The sequence below is a fragment of the Hoplias malabaricus genome, chromosome 13, assembly GCF_029633855.1.
Source record: "Hoplias malabaricus isolate fHopMal1 chromosome 13, fHopMal1.hap1, whole genome shotgun sequence".
NCBI classification, from domain to species: Eukaryota; Metazoa; Chordata; class Actinopteri; order Characiformes; family Erythrinidae; genus Hoplias; species Hoplias malabaricus.
Genome location: NC_089812.1, coordinates 4,487,643 through 4,509,187, shown reverse-complemented (window position 1 = coordinate 4,509,187; position 21,545 = coordinate 4,487,643). Strand labels below are relative to the sequence as shown.

The following is a 21,545-nucleotide window of genomic DNA, read 5'->3' as shown; positions in this document are numbered from 1 at the left end:
CCTACCCTAGCCAAGTGTACCCTAGTGAGAGCTTATGGACACATCCACACACACATATGTTGGGAATAGTATTATTGATGAGCAGTGCAGCTGTGGAGAGCCCCCTCTGATTTAGTGTGTGGCTCTGATAGTCTTAACGATTTTAACCGTTTGAAGTTCAGAGGATAATGTAATGTGATCTGCTTGCCCTCTTTGGGGAACACACACACACACACACACACACACACACACTTTTACTTTAGATTGAGCTCCAGCTTCCACCACCTGCACCCTGTCTTAAAGCAGTTTCAGAGCGATGAGAGAGCCCATTATGCTTTCTCGGATTACTCCCCCCTCCTCCACCACTTCCAGGCTTTTATCAGCCAATTTCATGCTCAGGCCCCAAGCCCTACACTGCCCCCAGCTGACCACTCACTCCAACTACTCTCACATCTAGACTGAGGGAAGGATATGATGAAGAGCCTGTTTTTGTTCTGGACTCTTTTTGCACTGCAGCAGTCAGATTTCTCATGAGTTAATTTCGCAAATCAGTCTAATTCTCACAGTTTAACTGAAATAACCCACAAATTACTGAGTTTACTGAGTTTTAGTTTTAAGTTTTGAGGGTAAATTACTGAATAATGAAAACATCTGTCACTTAGTACTACATTTAGTAAAGTTACATCTAATCACACTTTAAATAAACTTGCTGGTTTCTGACACCGTGATATTTGCGTAAATACATATATATAATGTCTATTTGTAACACTTTGTCGTGCTTTGTGAAGTCCACTCCCAAAAATGTATCATTAAAAACAATCAAGTATTAAAAGAAAAAACAAAACAAATCTTGACAGAGACATTGAATGCGTTTTCGAAAATAAACCCAGGTATATTATGGGCACATTTTGAACATTTGAAAATCGGATATAAACTCAAACAGCACTGCTGTGTCTGATCCACACAGCACTACCGTGTTGGTGCAGCACTGAGAATGATCCACCACCCACATCCTACCTGCTCTGCGGGGGTCCTGTGGGGGTCTTGAGCATTGAAGATCAGGGTGAAATAGGGAGAAGAAAAGATGAAGGGAAACAGATGGACTAAAGTCTGTAAGTGTAGAAGTACAGAGTGCTCCTGTGTGGACAGTGGAGCTGATAAAATGAACAGTGAGTTCATCCTGTGATTGTTCAGTGCGTAACATAGCTATTTCATTAGGACATGCACAGTACTTATAATGTGGATAAAAGGTCCTGCTGAGAATTTTTGAATGTGTGTGTGTGTGTGCATGTGTGAGCGTGTGTAAGCGGGTGTGTGCGTGCGTGCAAGCGTGTGTAAGCGGGTGTGTGCGTGCGTGCGTGCGTGCGTGTGCGTGTGTGTATGTGTATGTGCGTATGTGTGTGTGTGTGTGTGTGTGTGTGTGTGTATGTGCGTGTGTGTGTGTGTGTGGTGTGTGCATGTGTGTGTGCGTGTGAGTGGTGTGTGTCTGTGTGTGTGGTGTGTACATGTGTGTGTGTGTATGTGTATGTGCATATGTGTGTGTGTGGTGTGTGTGTGTGTGTGTGTGTATGTGCGTGTGTGTGTGGTGTGTGCATGTGTGTGGTGTGAGTGGTGTGTGTCTGTGTGTGTGGTGTGTGCATGTGTATGTGTATGTGCATATGTGTGTGTGTGGTGTGTGTGTGTGCGTGCGCATGTGTGTGTGTGCTGTGTGCGTGTGTGTGTGTGTGTGTGTGTCTGTGTGTGCGTGCGTTTCTGTGTGTGTGTGTGTGCACATGTGTGTGTGTGATGTGCGTGTGTGTGTATGTGTGTGTGTGGTGTGTGTATGTGTGTGAGTGTGTGTGTGGTGTGTATGTGTGTGTGTGGTGTGTGTGTGTGTGTGTGGTGTGCGGTGTGTGCATGTGTGTGTGTGTGGTGTGTGCATGTGTGTGTGGTGTGTGCATGTGTGTGTGGTGTGCGGTATGTGTGTGTATGTGTGTGGTGTGTGTGTGTGTGTGTGTGTGTGTGTGTGTGGTGTGTGCATGTGTGTGTGGTGTGCGTGTGTGTGGTGTGCGGTATGTGCATGCATACGTACAAGTGTTACCTCAGAAGTCACAGCACCCAAAAGGCTTAACACTTTAACACCGACCGATCAGCCACTGTAACTCAGAGTTCACACCACGCTGTCCATGTTAACCTCTCTCAGGGGGCACCGGTCAAAGGTCAACCACTCTGTTTACACCCAAGGAGCTCCTTGAACACCTCCCACTTTTTCTCCCCTGTATCTTCTGTCTTTCTCTCCTTCCTGTGTTGGTCACAGCTGAACAAACAAAAGGAAGAGACTGAGTCAAACTATAAGACCAGGGATTAAGTAGGTCCTCATTAACCTTCGAACTTTGACATAAGCGCTCTTAATCTAGGCACACAGAGGCGTTATATTTGTGTCCATACGTTAAAATGAAACAGTTATGTTTAAATGGGCTGAAGGTATTTAGAGAAACATTATTTTTTCACTCATTCTTTGGCTGTTTTTACGCTGTAAGAGGTTCATACACTAGTGTAGGTTTGAGATGCACATTGCAACTGTTTAACAAACAATAATTAAAAGAAGTCTTGCAACACATTGAATTTTGTATGTTCAGACATTATCTGATATTTGCCCCTTTTTACCTTGTTGTCTATGAAGCCGCCCCAACCCTGTGCAAGATGTTTCATATCTTCATATTTTTCAGTTGTGGGTTAAACAAAATTAATTCATTGTCTGTAACCCTTATCCAGTTCAGGCCAGCGGTGGGTCCGGAGCCTACCCGGAATCACTGGGCACAAAACAGGAACACACCCTGGAGGGGTGACACACACTCACACATTCACTCACACCTACAGACACTTTTGAGTCTCCAATCCACCTACGAATGTGTTTTTGGAGCATGGGAGGAAACCGGAGCACCCGGAGGAAACCCACACAGACACAGGGAGGCGGTGGGTCCGGAGCCTACCCAGAATCAATGTGTGCAAGGTAGGACAAACTCTGGAGGAGGCGCCAGTCCTTCAGAGGGTGACACACACTCACACCTACGGACACTTGAGTTGTTAGTCTACCTACCAATATGTGTTTTTGGAGCGTGGGAGGAAACCAACGCAGGCACAGAGAGAACACACCACACTCCTCACAGACAGTCACCTGGAGGAAACCCACGCAGACACAGGGAGAACACACCACACTCCACACAGACAGTCACCCGGAGGAAACCCACGCAGACACAGGGAGAACACACCACACTCCTCACAGACAGTCACCCGGAGGAAACCCACGCAGACACAGAGAGAACACACCACACTCCTCACAGACCGTCACCCGAAGGAAACCCACGCAGACACAGGGAGAACACTCCACACTCCTCACAGACAGTCACCCAGAGGAAACCCACGCAGACACAGAGAGAACACACCACACTCCTCACAGACAGTCACCCGGAGGAAACCCACGCAGACACAGGGAGAACACACCACACTCCTCACAGACAGTCACCCGGAGGAAACCCACGCAGACACAGGGAGAACACACCTCACTCCTCACAGACCGTCACCCGAAGGAAACCCACGCAGACACAGGGAGAACACACACACACACACTATACACAGGGTCATTCCCATGTAATTAAGCACAGACCTTTACTAAAGACCTCCACTACCTATAGACTCCAGTGGTACTCCTACCTGCAGTTTTTCAATTAAAACTCTATTTATCATTTGTTTGATCATCAGTTCCTTCCCAGATTCTTATTCCAGCTTCGAGGGAGTTTGTCTTTGCCACTGTTGCTTTTAGCTTGCACTCATGGGGTTATTCATTTGGATGTTTGGTTTAATTTCTTTAAATCTAATGTTTTTATAGCTGCTTTGTGACACCATCGGTGTAAAAAACATCATACAAATAAATCTGACTTGAGTTGACTGCCCACTGCTTGAACTGGAGAAAAACACACTTCTGAAACCCATCATTCAGTGTCCACACTAACGCCACAGGCTACTTTCCCTCTCATCAGCATGTCTGCCCTTACTGACCTGTAAATTCACATATCAATTCATCACACACACACACACACACACACTACCACGTTATGCTCTGTGTGTTCAAATAAACAAAGCTGAGATAGTTATAATAGGCTGTAAATGTCACCTGTTTAATGTGATGCAACTGCACACTTTTTCTGTTTTCATACAGCAAGAGCTTATACAGCTTTATGTTACTTTTCATTTGATTATAGAGGAGCTGTGGAACATGGGGGAGGGAGATGGTGTGAGTTGGATATTTGGTAACACTTTTTTGTAGATCAGAGTTAGCCACCTACATAAAATCTTTTGACAAATGACATAAATGTAGAAAAACCGTTATAAACACCCCTAATCCAGCAGGAGGAGTGTGGTGTGTTCTCTCTGTGTCTGCGTGGGTTTCCTCCAGGTGACTGTCTGTGAGGAGTGTGGTGTGTTATCTCTGTGTCTGCGTGAGTTTCCTCCGGGTGACTGTCTGTGAGGAGTGTGGTGTGTTCTCTCTGTGTCTGTGTGGGTTTCCTCCAAGTGACTGTGAGGAGTGTGGTGTGTTCTCTCTGTGTCTGCGTGGGTTTCCTCTGGGTGGCTGTCTGTGAGGAGTGTGGTGTGTTCTCCCTGTGTCTGCGTGGGTTTCCTCCGGGTGACTGTCTGTGAGGAGTGTGGTGTGTTCTCCCTGTGTCTGCGTGGGTTTCCTCCGGGTGACTGTCTGTGAGGAGTGTGGTGTGTTCTCTCTGTGTCTGCGTGGGTTTCCTCTGGGTGACTGTCTGTGAGGAGTTGGTGTGTTCTCTCTGTGTCTGTGTGGGTTTCCTCCAGGTAACTGTCTATGAGGAGTGTGGTGTGTCTGCGTGCGTTTCTTCCGGGTGCTCCGTTTTCCTCCCATGCTCCAAAAACACACGCTTGTAGGTGGATTGGAGACTCAAAAAAAATGTGAGTGAAGATGTGTTAGTGTGTGTTACCTGCGAATGCCTGGCTCCACCTCCAAGGTGTGTTCCCACTTTGCACCCAGTGGGATATTATATTAATACAAGATATACTACATGTCCAAAGCTTTGTGGAGACAATTTATAATGAGAAAATTCAGCTACTTTGTGTGGGTGGGGGAGGGGCACACATTGCGGACAGAGGCTCATGAGATGCACATGTACAGTTTGTATATTTTATACAGAAAAGCATGAAATTAAATGAGCTGCTCAGTAGCAGCTGCACGTGAGCTTTAGTACCTCACAAATGCTCTTTTTATTCTAGGGAAGTCTACTGTAAAGCCTTCTGAAAAGATTGGACAGAAACAGCCTATGAAAGTCTTTCAGGGCAAAATGCTGGGGTCCACAAACCTTTAGCAGAAAACCAACAGCAGCTGAAAAGTAAGAGTAATTGAAATGAAAAGAAATACATATGTAAATGTAATGCCATTTTCTGAGTGCTCCTGTAACTCAGAGTTCAGGGTTACACACACATACACACTGAAAACTTCTCAGTCTCTTTTGTGTGTGTGAGTGACTCTATCTCCATCTCCACACTCACTGTGTAATATACGGCGCCACTATCTGGGACTAAGCCGGAGATGTGGTTTACTGCATTCCCACACGCAGAGCCAGTAAAAAAGTGACTGATTTACACTCAGGAGTGTAAATACTCTGCTGTGCAGCATCTCAGAGCCGCAGACAGGAGGCAATAGGCGTCTGCACGCTGGCGAGGCTCCAGTTTTTCCCCAAACAACTGCAGCCTGGAACCTTTGTGTACATTACTGTACATAGTGTATTGAGACTCAGGGCTAATGGCAGCACATACTCAGGCACCGGGATTATTGCCCTGTAAAATTTGCAGTTGTTGGTCTTTGACAGCGACAGTTTATTTCTAAAGAAAAGAAGAGCGTCTGCTCTCCGCGACTACCTGTCAAAAGTTTGGGAACACCCACAGTATTGTGCTATAATCTTCAAGACATCAGCAAATATGAGGGTGAACATTTACTATTTCAGAACCCTCCAAGATGGTAACCTTTCATTCATATTTCGTTCATTCGTCTTCGGCATCTGCTTCGATCTGGATCAGAGTCATATCTGGAATCATGGGGCGCAAGGTAAGAACACACTCTGGAGATGGTGAAAGGCCCTCAAGTCCTTACAATTTTTGCACTGAAAATAAAATATTTTTGAACTGTTTGATAAATCTCTTATGAAGTTTGCAACAAAGAAGTGAGCCACAACCAATCTTTGCCCCGAAAGTGTCTTTGATGAATGTTCCTTTCATACCTTTCATATATTCTCTAAACGTTTCACTCTAATTTATTTCCTCCGGGTGACTGTCTGTGAGGAGTGTGGTGTGTTCTCTCTGTGTCTGTGTGGGTTTCCTCCAGGTGCTCCGGTTTCCTCCCACAGTCCAAAAACACACATTGGTAGGTGGATTGGCGACTCAAAAGGGTCCGTAGGTGTGTGTGTCTGTGTTGCCCTTTGAAGGACTGGCGCCCCCTCCAGGGTGTATTCCTGCCTTGCGCCCAATGATTCTGGGTAGGCTCTGGACCCACTGCTGCCCTGAACAGGATAAGGGTTACAGATAATGAATGAATGAATGAATATTTAATGTCAGCAAAACATTAGAATCTGAGACATCTTCCCCACTGTGCTTCATCACCTCTTCTTTAAACAACACCCTGTAAAGCTTTGGGAACTGAAGCAACCAAATGCTGTAGTTGTGAATGTGAATTATTTCCCCACTGTTGCTTGATACAGGATTTCATCCGTTACAGTATTTTTCATTTTATAAAATGTGGTGACATTCTGAGCCCATGCTGTGGGCCTGAAGGTCATAGAATTTGGGTCTTGTCCCTTACATATAGCAATTCTTCTGGATTCTTGGAGTCTTTTCATTGATACTATGCACAGTAGATGAACAAGTACACAGGTCCTCTTTTATGCTGAGAAAGGTGATACTTTATTTGTTTTATTATTAAAGAGTGCAGCTTTTCACAGAGAGATGAACCCCTCCCCATCTTCCGAAAGACTCTAATTTTAAAGCTAGTCATGTCACTGACTTGTTGCAAATTATTATTAATATTATTAAATTTGGACATATATTTTTTCGGGCGGCACGGTGGTGCAGCAGGTAGGTGTCGCAGTCACACAGCTCCAGGGACCTGGAGGTTGTGGGTTTGATTCCCGCTCCGGGTGACTGTCTGTGAGGAGTGTGGTGTGTTCTCCCTGTGTCTGCGTGGGTTTCCTCCGGGTGACTGTCTGTGAGGAGTTTGTGTGTTCTCCCTGTGTCCGCGTGGGTTTCCTCCGGGTGACTGTCTGTGAGGAGTTTGTGTGTTCTCTCTGTGTCTGCGTGGGTTTCCTCCGGGTGACTGTCTGTGAGGAGTGTGGTGTGTTCTCCCTGTGTCTGCGTGGGTTTCCTCCAGGTGCTCAGGTTTCCCCTCACAGTCCAAAAACACACGTTGGTAGGTGGATTGGCGACTCAAAAGTATCCGTAGGTGTGAGTGAATGTGTGTCTGTGTGTGTCTGTGAAGGACTGGCGCCCCCTCCAGGGTGTATTCCCGCCTTGTGCCCAATGATTCCAGGTAGACTCTGGACCCACCGCGACCCTGAACTGGATAAGGGTTACAGATAATGAATGAATGAATGAATAAAATGTCGTAGTTTCAAGATTTCAAATATTGTCTTTTGTACTGTTTTCAATTAGTTCTAAGGTTTAAATGATTCAAACATCACTGCTTTCTCTTTTATTTACATTTTGCACAGCACCCCAACTGTTTTTGGAAACGGGGTTTCCATAAGCTCCAAAGAAAAAATAAAGAGCCATGAAATAAAAAGGAATGGGCCCGAGACTTACGTCACCTTGCTCGATGCCAAGCAGGGGCTACAAAGGTAAACAGCCCTACAGCACAGGGCTGAGGAAGCACTGAATGGTGACCGCAGAAATATTCCAAAATAGTGTAAGCCACTCCTTTAAGAGCAGAGCCTTAACTCCCATTAATAGGGGTCCACAAACGTCAGGCCATATTGTGTATATTCTGAGCAGCTGATGGGCCACAGTCTGCTCTCCAGCGCCCTCTCTCGACTGGATGTTAAGGCTGTTGGCAGGTTCTGTGTTTGGCAGCTGGGCAGAAGAAATTGGCCTGTGTCTGAAGCAGAGGGTGCTCAGCGCTCACTGTGCCAATGTAATTCTAATTTATGTTCTATTGGGATCCATCATTTTACCAATAAAAGACATTTAGCAAATCATACAAACTGTCTCTGATTGCATTCAAGTAAGCTCCTCATTCAGCGCCGTTCCAAATGAGTTCCAGTATGAGATTAGCATCACGGAGGCAAATCAGTGGGCAGTGATGAGCAGGCCTGGGGTTTCTGGACTAGACACACTCCCTAATTGTTGACCGTTCACTACCTACAGTGTCCCATGTGTTGATAAGAGCAGTTCAGGTTAAAGGTCAATATCAGGTACCGCGGGATACTTCAGATCCTAGAGATGCTCCTCTGCTTCTGTCAGAAAGTGATCATAAATGTTTGTACATTTCTGGTCAGGTTTAGTTGATTTTCTAAGCGAATCTCTTGCAGACAAAAAGTAAAGGGGACATATTATGGTTGAAAAAAAGACATCTGGAGTGCATTAGCACATTAAATTATGGATCTGGAGCTGCTGCCAACCCACAAACCCAGTTAAAATACAACAATATAATATAATACAATAACCCTGTCAGTTTTGTGTGTGTGTGTGTGTGTGTGTGTGTGTGTGTGTGTGTGATCTAAATCTGAAACCATTGGATATAACGAGCAGTTCTATATTTGTGATGTTTCTTACACAGGTGGCAGACACTTCAGAGTTGTCCCACCTCCTCGTCTGAGCCTCTTGAATCACCTGCCTTTATGAAAAGACATTGTTAAATTGAGAAAAAAACAAACACAATGAGTGGTGAAATTTGTACGGATTAATATGGTGAATATGAGAACGGAGAAGAAAGAGAACAAAGTGAAAATGACTTAAAAAGTGTCCATATTTGTGAGTGTGTGAGTGAATGTGTGATTGTGTGTCGCCCTGTGAAGGACTGGCGCCCCCTCCAGGGTGTGTTCCCGCCTTGCGCCCAGTGATTCTGGGTAGGCTCCGGACTCAACGCCGCCCTGAACTGGATAAGGGTTACAGATAATGAATGAATGAATGAATGAATGAATGGTTCTCCCAAGGAATTTTAACATAAGTGACGTCAGGCAGTTCTGGATCACAATCTATACTCTAACATCCCAGTGGTGTGACATTATGCTCTATCACTTCAGAGAATGCTGTTAGACTGTTACACAGCTCAGTGTTCATATGCCCCTACAACTTGTCACTCAAGGGGTAACTCAAGGGGTACACTATAATGCAGCTAAATTCGCTAATTATATGCAATGTCAAAATTTGGGAAGAGCCCAAGATTAGCAAATCAGCAGTGAGTAAACTATTTGACTGCATTCACCCTAATATCACTTGCTTTCAGAAACCAAATTCTTGGCACTTATTAATCAGTGCAGTTCAGGGTTTGAGTCTGGCCCTTTAAATGTAACCCTCCTGTGAGTTTGGCAAGCTAATGGATGCAGTGGTGGGTGCTAATGCATAGTGGAGCTGAAAAATGGCCTAATCTGAAAAGGTCCAGGACATCTATAAATGAAATGATTGCGCGGAGCACATTTATCTGCGTCCTGGCCATAGGAAGGACCTTCCAGAGCTCATTTGATCAGAACTCTCTCTCTCTCTCTCTCTCTCTCTCTCTCTCTCTCTCTTTCTGTACAGTCCTTCCTGTGGCTAGCAAAGCCTCAGCAGGAAGCCCTCAGAAGAAGAAAGAGAGAGGAATTGGTTGAAAATGAAAATAGCGGCTTCTACTGTAGCCTGGGTGGTGATATTTTCTGGGATTCTTTGTTGACTGAGACACACTGCTGTCATATTATTCAGCAGCAAGTTGTTAGCATTAGACCCAGCCCTTCTCCCAACACTATGTTAGCACCTAGTGCAAATCAGTGCCTTCGGATGCTTGGGAAAAAAATCAGCTAAACGCATTCTCTCTGAAGCTAGTCTGCGAGTGCTTTACAAGAAAATGCAGTAGATTTAATTACACCTTTTAAAAATTCCATTCCATTACAAGCTAAAGTAAGCTAGCCACATGTTAGCATGCCCAGCTTTGTTTCCAGCAGTTCTTGATATCACAAAGGCTGTTTGAACAAGTATCAGTTGTTATTTATATTAGCAAAGATGAAATATGACATGTACAAGGTACAGATGCCATTTTTGAAAAAGACGTTGTAAAATGCAATAAAACAAGAATCTGATTTGTTCAAAGGAAACAGATGATTCTGGGGAACTACTCACTTCTTTTAAAGTGGAATGGTATGTTTGAGTAAGAAATGGACTGTAGCTTGTTTGAAGTTATACTTGTATGTTTTTACTCACTGTTTAAATGACCACAGAAACCAGTTTGTAACATGAGCCGTTTAGTTTAGTAATTCTTTCTATGTGTATTTATTGGATTCATGGAATGTGAGCGGTTAAAATCTGTTCAACCTTAAGTAACGCAGCAAAGACAAGTCAATGTTACTCACCTGTTGAGCAGAAAGAGAACCACATCCTCACCCCTTTTCGTGTGTTTTAATGTTCAGAGGTCTCTCCACCGTCCATACGCCTCCAGATGCAGTTTCTCAGCCATTCAAAGCATAGAGAGAGCACCTGAGCTAGTTCAGACAGAGACACAATCCATACTGCGCTTAGGCACGTTTGACTCCCAAAGTCCTGTTAGTCTGACTCGAGTGGGAAGGCACCGTACGCTAAACTGATTTGGCACAACTTGAATCGGTTTGAGCACAAACCTTGCCCAGGCACTGAATGTGAATGTAATCTCAATGCAACAATACTCACTGTAACACACACAGTGGGCTCAGAAATTTAAAATGCAGTGTGGGAATGGGGGCCAACAGAACTCTGGCATGGTTTGATTCAACCGGGCCAAGTGTGAGTACACCTTTAGCTTCTTTCCCGTTTACAGAGCCAGGGATGTGCACAAACACTGGACCATTTTCCAGCGTGGAAACAAACCACAGAGCCAACAAATTGCAAGGTCTGAAATGTATAAAAAATATGTATTGGCTTCAAAATGCAGACATTACCTTTAAAGTACATAGAAATGACTTGACTGTATTTTGTACATTTAAATATATTTAGAATTGATGCCTGCAACACACTCAAAAAAATGGCATTTGACAAACCCCTCTCATTTGTCAATGGCTGACATAAAACATCAAAATAATGATTATTTAATTCATATTCTTAATTTTTAAGTGACGGACATGTGTTAAGATTTATTAGCAATACTGAGATGCTACATGTGCACATCTGATTTTATCCGTTTTGAAAGAAGCTATTATTATTTTTTGAGCATGCAGGAGGCCTGCTGAGTGAAAAGAAAGAAGACAGCGATTTCCACTAAAAGAAAATGCACTAAAAGATGTGTACACAGTAAAAAAAGGAAAGCCTTAATCATATATCACGCTAACGGCGGCGCTAGTGGAACACTGTCCCTAATCGTGATGTTTAATGGCTGAATAAACAAGTCAAGCTGTCATTTCCACAGCTGCTGTCTCCTGCTGACATTTATTAGCATTGTTTAAGGTATGGGCTCCACGAAGCAGCGTGACCACACCTGTCACTCAAAGCTCGTTTCCTGTCAGCAGGGGCCGCCTCTTCCTGTCTGGACTCTCAACTGTGACTGAATGTGTTGATTACGCTGTGGGGGGCTGATATGGAGCAGGATGGCCACTAATGTGGTTAATGTGGGTGGTGAAATAGTGTGATTTTTATCAGCTTGTGAATAAAGGAACTGTTACTGTGGAGATGAGGATGTGAATGTGGTGTCAGTATAAACTGAGCAGGGTTCCTGAATCGTTCAAGGCCCCGACAAGCATTCTGAAGCATTCAGAAACTGAGGGGATCTCTTTGAAAAGCGGGAGTGGGGCTACGATCTTAAGTGAGCGCTTCAGGCAAATCCTGATGTTGAACATCCGTGGCTTAGAGGAAGGTCCAGTTTTTCAGTCACATCAGGAAGTGTTTTACAATGTACTTGCTCTAGCACAGCGTTAAACAGCTGGTGGACTGTGTGGCGAAGGACATATGAAATTCAAAGCAGACTGCAAGTGCACTGTGAAGCACGGAGGAAGAAACCTCAGTGTTGTGGGCAGTCCTCCTTACAATGGTGTCATTGAGCTCGTGTTCATTTCCGTAACTTATGGAAAGACGTTGTGGATACAAGCCTGAGACCTATCAGATTTGTCTCCAGGGTCTCTCCGTTTTCACTGGAGGACTCTCCGGTTTCAATCCAAAGATTGGCATGGAGATTAAATCCGTTTTACTGTACTCCTGATCTTTAGTTAGTAATTATGGAAGTCATGTGGACGTACCGACCCTGCCTCATTTCTCCCATTCCCAGCCTCACACCCTTGCAGCCTTTGTTTACACACACCCTTTACTTTCCTTTTGCCCAGTTTCCTTTGCCCCTTAGCAGTTCATACCCTTCATTCAAGTGTGCGTCTGTCTTTCAAGACTGAGTTGAAGTTGATTGGATTCTCGTTTAATTGAAAGCCCCGGAACACTGATGACATTAATGACGTTATGTTATGGAGTAAATGTGGCGTTTTCGTGGTTTACGTGACACCTTGACAAGCACAGGGAGAGAGCCTTACACTGTCAGCAAACCTGTCACTGTGCTGCTCCCCTCAAAGGTACATTTCAATTCATAATTCGAGAACATTTATATCTTTGATAATTGAAGATTTAAAAAATTGTGTTGGTGTCATTCGCGCCGTTTCATCTCCAGGACTTTTATTGTGTTCTTTTATGTATGTAATGAACCTTTAGGGAACACAACTGGACTCTAACACCACTGCTGTACCTTTAAAGATACACTACACTGTTTGAAGCTTCAGTGATCACTAATGTACCTTTTTTTTCTGAGTGTAGAATCAGTATTTCATTCTTCCTAGTATTTTTTTAACATTCTCAAGTGGAAAACAAAGGAGATAAGAGTGCATTAACCACCATTACCACAAACAAAATGAAGTGTTGAAATTTGCAGATAGAACTTCCTGCCACCTCTTACTGTCTTCAGCTAAATAGCTCCATCTGCTGGACACTAATGTTTCTACCAAGAAAAAGCAAACGAGGAGTGTCAAAGAGTACAGAGTATTCATCATTCATTGTCATTCATTCATTCTTTATCTGTAACCGCAACGCAGGAATACACCCTGGAGGGGGCGCCAGTCTTTCACAGGGCGACACACACTCACACATTTACTCACACACTCACACCTACGGACACTTTTGAGTCTCCAATCCACCTATCAACGTGTGTTTTTGGAGCATGGGAGGAAACCGGAGCACCCAGAGGAAACCCACACAGACACAGGGAAAACACACCACACTCCTCACAGACAGTCACCCGGAGGAAACCCACACAGACACAGAAAGAACACAGCACACTCCTCACAGACAGTCCATCCATCCATCCATTATCTGTAACCGCTTATCCAATTTAGGGTCGCGGGGGGTCCAGAGCCTACCTGGAATCATCGGGCGCAAGGCGGGAATACACCCTGGAGGGGACGCCAGTCCTTCACAGGGCAACACAGACACACACACATTCACACCTACGGACACTTTCGAGTCGCCAATCCACCTGCAACGTATGTTTTTGGACTGTGGGAGGAAACCGGAGCACCCGGAGGAAACCCACACAGACACAGGGAAAACACACCACACTCCTCACAGACAGTCACCCAGAGGAAACCCACACAGACACAGGGAAAACACACCACACTCCTCACAGACAGTCACCCGGAGGAAACCCACGCAGACACAGAGAGAACACACCACACTCCTCACAGACAGTCACCCGGAGGAAACCCACGCAGACACAGAGAGAACACACCACACTCCTCACAGACAGTCACCCGGAGGAAACCCACGCAGACACAGGGAGAACACACCACACTCCTCACAGACAGTCACCCGGAGCAGGACTCGAACCCACAACCTCCAGGACTCTGGAGCTGTGTGACTGCGACACTACGTGCTCCACCACTGTGCTGCCCCTAGTGGAGAATTCAGATAACAGCAAAATTAGGGCTGCAGCTGGCCATTATTTCAGTATCTGACTCATTTATTTAAATATGGATTTACTAACCTACAACCCCACCATCTCAATCTACATGTTTCTAATGTAAACTGAAAAATGTCAACACTGTAGACAAGGCTAATCCGTGTAATAGAGCATTTATCTCGTATTAACTTACGGCAAAAAAAAACCCTTGTTGAAAACAATAATTTCAAAATGTTGAACAGCGTATTTATGACATTTGTCTCAGTTTAACCTTGGGATAGATGTCAACTGCTTCTTATACATTTGTAACTAAGCACATTCAGTTGTTGGAGAAGTCTGATGCTGTTTCTCTGCTGATGTACGTTGACTGTTAAGTAGAGTATTTACTCTGATTGCAGCAGGTTGACTGACTGGCCCTTGAGAGGTTGATTTCGCTGATGTGGCAGACTAATTAATCGGCTGCTGCTGGCAGGCTAGCTTTTGCCACTTTAAAAACCACACTTACAAAATGACATTACATCACATCTTTCCACCTGTGACTGATGTAGCTCTGCTCTTATCAGCAAACGACAAAAAGAGCCATTTAAAGATGCAATGATTTATTAAAGGGGCCATTAGCAGTAACACGTTTTTGTTGAAAAGGCATACATCTGAACCAGAAGTGACCAAACACGCTTTGTGGCTCTATTCCCATCGAGTGCTGAAGGTCAGTCGAACCTGAGAATCTAGGCAAAGAGAAAGAGGTGAAGTGTAAGTTTGCGTCAGGTCTCTGTGGTGGCTGTGTTTGCTCGTAACAGTCTCCGTTCTCTGCAGTGAAGCCCTTTTTCGTGTGATAACCTGAAGTCTGATTAGAGGTCGCGGAAGGGGCAGTGCACTGGGGTGGGGCGGTTAGAAGCACTTGCGGTGGACAATGGAAGGTCCAGATTCGTCGTATTCGGCCTTGCAGATCCACATCTGCTGGAAAGTGGAGAGCGAAGCCAAAATGGAGCCGCCGATCCACACGGAGTATTTGCGCTCAGGGGGTGCAATGGTCTGCAGAACAGAAAAATACGGTTTAGTGCTGGAACACGTGTAAAAATCTAAATACAGGGAAAACTGCTGAAATTCTGTGGTGTGTAATGATCACTGATAGACATTAGAGCTTAAAATAACTGTCAGTCAGGTTCAAACAACACTGTATAATACTATTACTATTATTATTAATAATCATCCATTCATTCATTAATTGTCTGTAAGCGCTTATTCAGTTCAGGGTCCCAGTTGGTCCAGAGCCTACCCTCAAGGTAGGAACACACCCTGAAGTGGGCGTCAGTCCTTCACAGGGCAACACTCACTCACACACTCACACCTACCGACACTTCAGAGTCTCCAAAACGTGTGTTTTTGGAGCGTGGAAGGAAACTGGAGCATCCGGAGGAAACCCAGACAGACACAGGGAGAACACACCACACTCCTCACAGACAGTCACCCGGAGGAAACCCACGTAGACACAGGGAGAACACACCACACTCCTCACAGTCACCCGGAGGAAACCCACGCGGACACAGGGAGAACACACAACACTCTTCACAGACAGTCACCCGGAGGAAACCCACGCGGACACAGAGAGAACACACCACACTCCTCACAGACAGTCACCCGGAGGAAACCCACGCAGACACAGCGAGAACACACCACACTCCTCACAGACAGTCACCCGGAGCGGGAATCGAACCCACAACCTCCAGGTCCCTGGAGCTGTGTGACTACGACACTACCTGCTGCGCCACTGTGCCGCCCCCAACTAAAAACATATACCTTCAAAAACAGTAACTTTACAGGAACAGGAAAAGACCTTTAGAGCATTTCTATTGGTCCATTCTTCATGACATTTTCACAGTGTGAAGGACAGCTGCTGTGTTCAAATGATCGAGAAAAACAGAGACACATGTTTTAATTGGACAATGATGATATTAGGGTTTCTCAAATTTTATCTTTTACACATTTTAATTTTAAAATCCTATATTTATAATCTGTTATACAGGAGTCACTCGTTTATTGGGAAAACCTGGATGCATTGTTTATGTAAAACAACCACACAGTTACTATAAGTGCTATGTGACATTTGGCCACCAGAGGGAGACACATCTCTTCAGTATACAAGGGCAGTCACTGGCACTTACGGCCTGCAGTTGGAGCACTCTCAGATTTTTGCTCCGTCTTGGTTCCCTTCAAGGTTCTGATATAAGTCTGGTTATTTAAACAGGTAACTCCTCCAAGGGTACTCCTGGGCTTTCTCCTGACCTTGTCTCAAGGAGCCTGACCTTTTGGGACGCCTCTGGACCTCTCGTGTCTTTCCCAATTCTTAGTTTCCCCCAGATTGGGGGTTTAAATTCCCCATGGAGTGTTCTCTTACTCTTAAGATGTAAATGTTCCAGGTTAAATCCAACCCATCTTTAGAACCCATCTTAGAATCACTTTAATGGCACTTTATTGCTTGCAGTAAACACACAGGGGGCAGTGAGCAGTGCCCGGAGCGGTGGGAGCAGTTACGGGATAGATGCCTTGCTCAAGGGCACTTCAGTCATGACCTACCTGCGCTGGGGATCGAACCAGCAACCTTAGGGTTACCACCAGGGCACCAGGCAGCCATGGTCTGGTGGAAAGGAAAAACATCCTACTATACTATATCACGGGGGATAAACAAGGTCAGAGATCATGAACCGACCTTAATTTTCATGGTAGGGGGCGCCAGAGAGCAGATTTCTTTCTGCATGCGATCAGCGATGCCCGGAAACATGGTAGTTCCTCCTGAGAGCACGGTGTTTGCATACAGGTCTTTGCGAATGTCCACGTCACATTTCATGATGGAACTGTAGGTCGTCTCATGGACTCCGGCTGATTCCATGCCTGAAAGAGAGTCAGTGGTGAGTCATGGCTTCTATACTTCAGATTAAAGTGAGGATGTACTAGTTGCTTGAGACGAAACATCGAGCTGATTTACGTTGCTACTGTGTGAATGAAACGGTCATAAACTGACAGTGAGGCCGCTGGTGGACAGAGTGTCTGTGGCTGAGACTAGCCTTCATAAACATGCTGGGAGGAGGCCACTAACACTGCCTGGTTCTGTTAGGTTAGAAAACAGATACCCAGTTGACGTCATTTATAATATCTTGGATTCTCAAGAACGAATGACAATTATATCACCAGGTATCGACCTCTCAGTATCCAGATGATATGCCAATACACTCAGGCCCCATGCTCCAAAGGCTTCATATGCTCTGAGCTCACATGCTTGCCGAGCTGCCAACTGATGGATGACTGATTGTCGAGCTCCTGCTCCATGCTTCAGCCACCACCAATTGCCTTGGAGATGCCCACTGAAGTTTTTATGGACTCCTAACTATTATTACAAGTAGATTGACTCCTCAGCTCTGAGGGAGTTTCTCTGTGCCACTGTTGCCCCTGGCCTCACTCTCCTGGGTCTTTTACATTCTTTACATTTTTACATTTCATGTTAAAACTTGGGCGGCATGGTGGCACAGCAGGTAGGTGTCGCAGTCTCACAGCTCCAGAGACCTGGAGGTTGTGGGTTTGAGTCCCACTCCGGGTTACTGTCGGTGAGGAGTTTGGTGTGTTCTCCCTGTGTCTGCGTGGGTGTCCTCCGGGTGACTGTCTGTGAGGAGTGTGGTGTGTTCTCCCTGTGTCTGTGTGGGTTTCCTCCAGGTGACTGTCTGTGAGAAGTGTGGTGTGTTCTCCCTGTGTCTGCGTGGGTTTCCTCCGGGTGACTGTCTGTGAGGAGTGTGGTGTGTTCTCCCTGTGTCTGTGTGGGTTTTCTCCGGGTGACTGTCTGTGAGGAGTGTGGTGTGTTCTCCCTGTGTCTGCGTGGGTTTCCTCCGGGTGACTGCCTGTGAGGAGTGTGGTGTGTTCTCCCTGTGTCTGCGTGGGTTTCCTCCAGGTGACTGTCTGTGAGGAGTGTGGTGTGTTCTCTCTGTGTCTACGTGGGTTTCCTCCGGGTGACTGTCTGTGAGGAGTGTGGTGTGTTCTCCCTGTGTCTGCGTGGGTTTCCTCCGGGTGACTGTCTGTGAGGAGTGTGGTGTGTTCTCCCTGCGTCTGCGTGGGTGTCCTCCGGGTGACTGTCTGTGAGGAGTGTGGTGTGTTCTCCCTGTGTCTGCGTGGGTTTCCTCCAGGTGACTGTCTGTGAGGAGTGTGGTGTGTTCTCCCTGTGTCTGCGTGGGTTTCCTCCAGGTGACTGTCTGTGAGGAGTGTGGTGTGTTCTCTCTGTGTCTACGTGGGTTTCCTCCGAGTGACTGTCTGTGAGGAGTGTGGTGTGTTCTCCCTGTGTCTGCGTGGGTTTCCTCCGGGTGACTGTCTGTGAGGAGTGTGGTGTGTTCTCCCTGCGTCTGCGTGGGTGTCCTCCGGGTGACTGTCTGTGAGGAGTGTGGTGTGTCCTCCCTGTGTCTGCGTGGGTTTCCTCCGGGTGCTCCGGTTTCCTCCCACACTCCAAAAACACACGTTGGTAGGTGGATTGGCGACTCAAAAGTGTCATTAGGTGTGAGTGTGTGTGTGAGTGTATGTGTGTGTTGCCTTGTGAAGGACTGGCGCCCCCTCTAAGGTGTGTTCCCGCCTTGTGCCCAATGATTCCACGTAGGCTCTGGACGCATGGTGACCCTGAACTGGATATGGGTTACAGACAATGAATGAATAAATGAATTTGGTTTGATTAGGGTTAGGGAAATGATTGTGTTTTCGGAACATAGCTGGTTTAGTTGGTGATTATCCAATGTGATGTTTCTCACCCAGGAATGAGGGCTGGAAAAGGCACTCCGGACAGCGGAACCTCTCGTTGCCGATGGTTATGACTTGCCCATCGGGGAGCTCATAGCTCTTCTCCAGTGAGGATGAAGCAGCCGCAGTCATCATCTCCTGCTCAAAGTCCAGTGCCACGTAGCACAGTTTCTCCTTGATGTCTCGCACAATCTCACGCTCGGCTGTGGTGGTGAAGCTGTAGCCTCGCTCAGTCAGGATTGTCATCAGGTAGTCGGTGAGGTCACGGCCGGCCAGATCCATGCGCAGGATGGCATGAGGGAGCGCGTAGCCCTCATAGATGGGCACTGTGTGACTGACCCCATCTCCAGAATCCATCACCACGCCAGTGGTCCGGCCCGAGGCGTACAGGGACAGCACGGCTTGGATGGCCACGTACATCGCTGGAGTATTGAAGGTCTCGAACATAATCTGTTTGACAGGGTGAGATGAAAACACAGCCAGATCCGCATTAGCTTTCAGCAACGGGACAAACGGCAATGGAATGGAAAGTTATGAGCCAACCATCAATACCTACCCTTAGGCAAGGTCACTGGCTTGCAGCATGTTGATTGTCAATCTGTTCGGAAGCACCACTGCTCTGTGTATCACTGTGGGCCCTACAGTTGGGTTTAGTTTAATGTAGAGCATCACACTAGAGTCGCTTTTCATTTGCTGATTCTATTGGTTATGATTTTCTGTACCCTAGCATGTTCTGTATGCATGATTGTGGTTTTTATGGCTGAATCTTTAATTAAAAATTCATATTGCAACACAAGAACATAGATATATTTGGGTTTAAAGGAACACTAGGTAAGATTTGGATTTTATTTGCTCCTGGGGCTCCCCCCTAGTGTAACTCAGAGAGCAGTGGTTTCCTACCCTTCTCCAAAAGTTACAAAGTGCAGGTTCTGCAGTGCTGAGCATGGAGTAGCGACAACAGAGGCTCTATTCTCCCTGTTACAGCTCGGTGGAGCCTCATCGTGAATTTGAAGGTGACATTTTAAGGTAAAATATAACCTATTGTTGCTTTAAGTTATAAATTTTGATAGACCGCTTCGTAAGATGATCCCACCTCGGTTATTTACTCCTTTTGTTGTTGGGGGGCGGATATTTACATAGATTCTCAATATGCAAACAAGCCCCATAGCTGTGTGTATGGACAGTAAGGACTTAGATTAAATTCATTCATTCATTGTCTGTAACCTTTATGCAGTTCAGGATCGTGGTGGGTCTACCTGGAATCACTGGATGGAAAGTGGGAACACACCCTGGAGGGGGCGCCTGGGTTTTTCAGGGCAACACACAATCACACACTCAAATGTATGGACACTTGAGTCGCTAACACACCTACCAATGTGTGTTTTTGGACTGTGGGAGGAAACTGGAGCATTCAGAGGAAACCCACTCAGACACAGGGAGAACACACCACACTCCTCACAGACAGTCACCCGGAGGAAACCCACGCAGACACAGGGAGAACACACCACACTCCTCACAGACAGTCACCCGGAGGAAACCCACGCAGACACAGAGAGAACACACCACACTTCCCACAGACAGTCACCCGGAGGAAACCCACGCAGACACAGGGAGAACACACCACACTCCTCACAGACAGTCACCCGGAGGAAACCCACGCAGACACAGGGAGAACACACCACACTCCTCACAGACAGTCCCCCGGAGGAAACCCACGCAGACACAGAGAAAACACACCGCACTTCTCACAGACAGTCCGGAGGAGGAAACCCACGCAGACACAGGGAGAACACACCGCACTCCTCACAGTCACCCGGAAGAAACCCACGCAGACACAGGGAGAACACACCACACTCCTCACAGATAGTCACCTGGAGGAAACCCACGCAGACACAGGGAGAACACACCTCACTCCTCACAGACAGTCACCCGGAGGGAACCCACGCACACACAGGGAGAACACACCGCACTCCTCACAGACAGTCACCCGGAGGAAACCCGCGCAGACACAGAGAGAACACAACACACTCCTCACAGACAGTCACCCGGAGGAAACCCGCGCAGACACAGAGAGAACACACCACACTCCTCACAGACAGTCACCCGGAGGAAACCCACATAGACACAGAGAGAACACACCACACTCCTCACAGACAGTCTGTTGTATAGAGTCGTTTGTGTGTTTTCTCGTTAAAAATAAGTTTCTTTTGTATTGAATGTCCCTGAGAATTAAAAACCTTGTGTTTAATTCAATTAATTAATGCAAAATTAATTAAAAGTACTGTTTGACTGGGTTCAGTTCAAGATTCTCATTAGTGGCCCATAAAGGTCAGTGGTATTTGGGTGAACCCACCTGGGTCATTTTTTCTCTGTTGTTCTTGGGGTTGAGAGGAGCTTCCGTGAGAAGGACAGGGTGCTCCTCAGGGGCCACGCGCAGCTCATTGTAGAAGGTGTGGTGCCAAATCTTCTCCATATCGTCCCAGTTTGAGACAATGCCGTGCTCAATGGGGTACTTCAGCGTGAGGATACCCCTCTTGCTCTGTGCTTCGTCACCGACGTAGCTGTCTTTCTGGCCCATCCCAACCATGACGCCCTGAACAGGACAGGGGTCTGAGATCAACACCTGGTGGACACCACAGGATGAAAGAGATGATATGGAGGTGAATTCTTA

General features: G+C 46.2%; 1 protein-coding gene across 1 annotated transcript; it reads right to left on the bottom strand.

The window, feature by feature from the left end:
- Positions 1–14,739: 14,739 nt before the first annotated feature.
- On the bottom strand, positions 14,740–21,470 carry LOC136664692 (actin, cytoplasmic). Its single transcript, XM_066642045.1, has 4 exons — positions 21,228–21,470; positions 18,886–19,324; positions 16,815–16,996; positions 14,740–15,139 (listed from the first exon to the last, which is right to left on the bottom strand). The coding sequence occupies exons 1-4, from the start codon at positions 21,459–21,461 to the stop codon at positions 14,996–14,998; spliced, it is 999 nt and encodes a 332-aa protein (XP_066498142.1). The 5' UTR covers positions 21,462–21,470; the 3' UTR covers positions 14,740–14,995.
- Between the last annotated feature and the right edge of the window lie 75 nt (positions 21,471–21,545).

Bases quoted from the DNA above. Each gene is read 5' to 3' on its own strand.
- LOC136664692 (XM_066642045.1), bottom strand. From the start codon at position 21,461: ATGGTTGGGATGGGCCAGAAAGACAGCTACGTCGGTGACGAAGCACAG. The intron at 19,325-21,227 runs GTGGGTTCACCC...CCTGTCAAACAG, and splicing joins ACAGAGAAAAAATGACCCAG to ATTATGTTCGAGACCTTCAA. The intron at 15,140-16,814 runs GTCGGTTCATGA...TCTGTTCTGCAG, and splicing joins CCCCTACCATGAAAATTAAG to ACCATTGCACCCCCTGAGCG.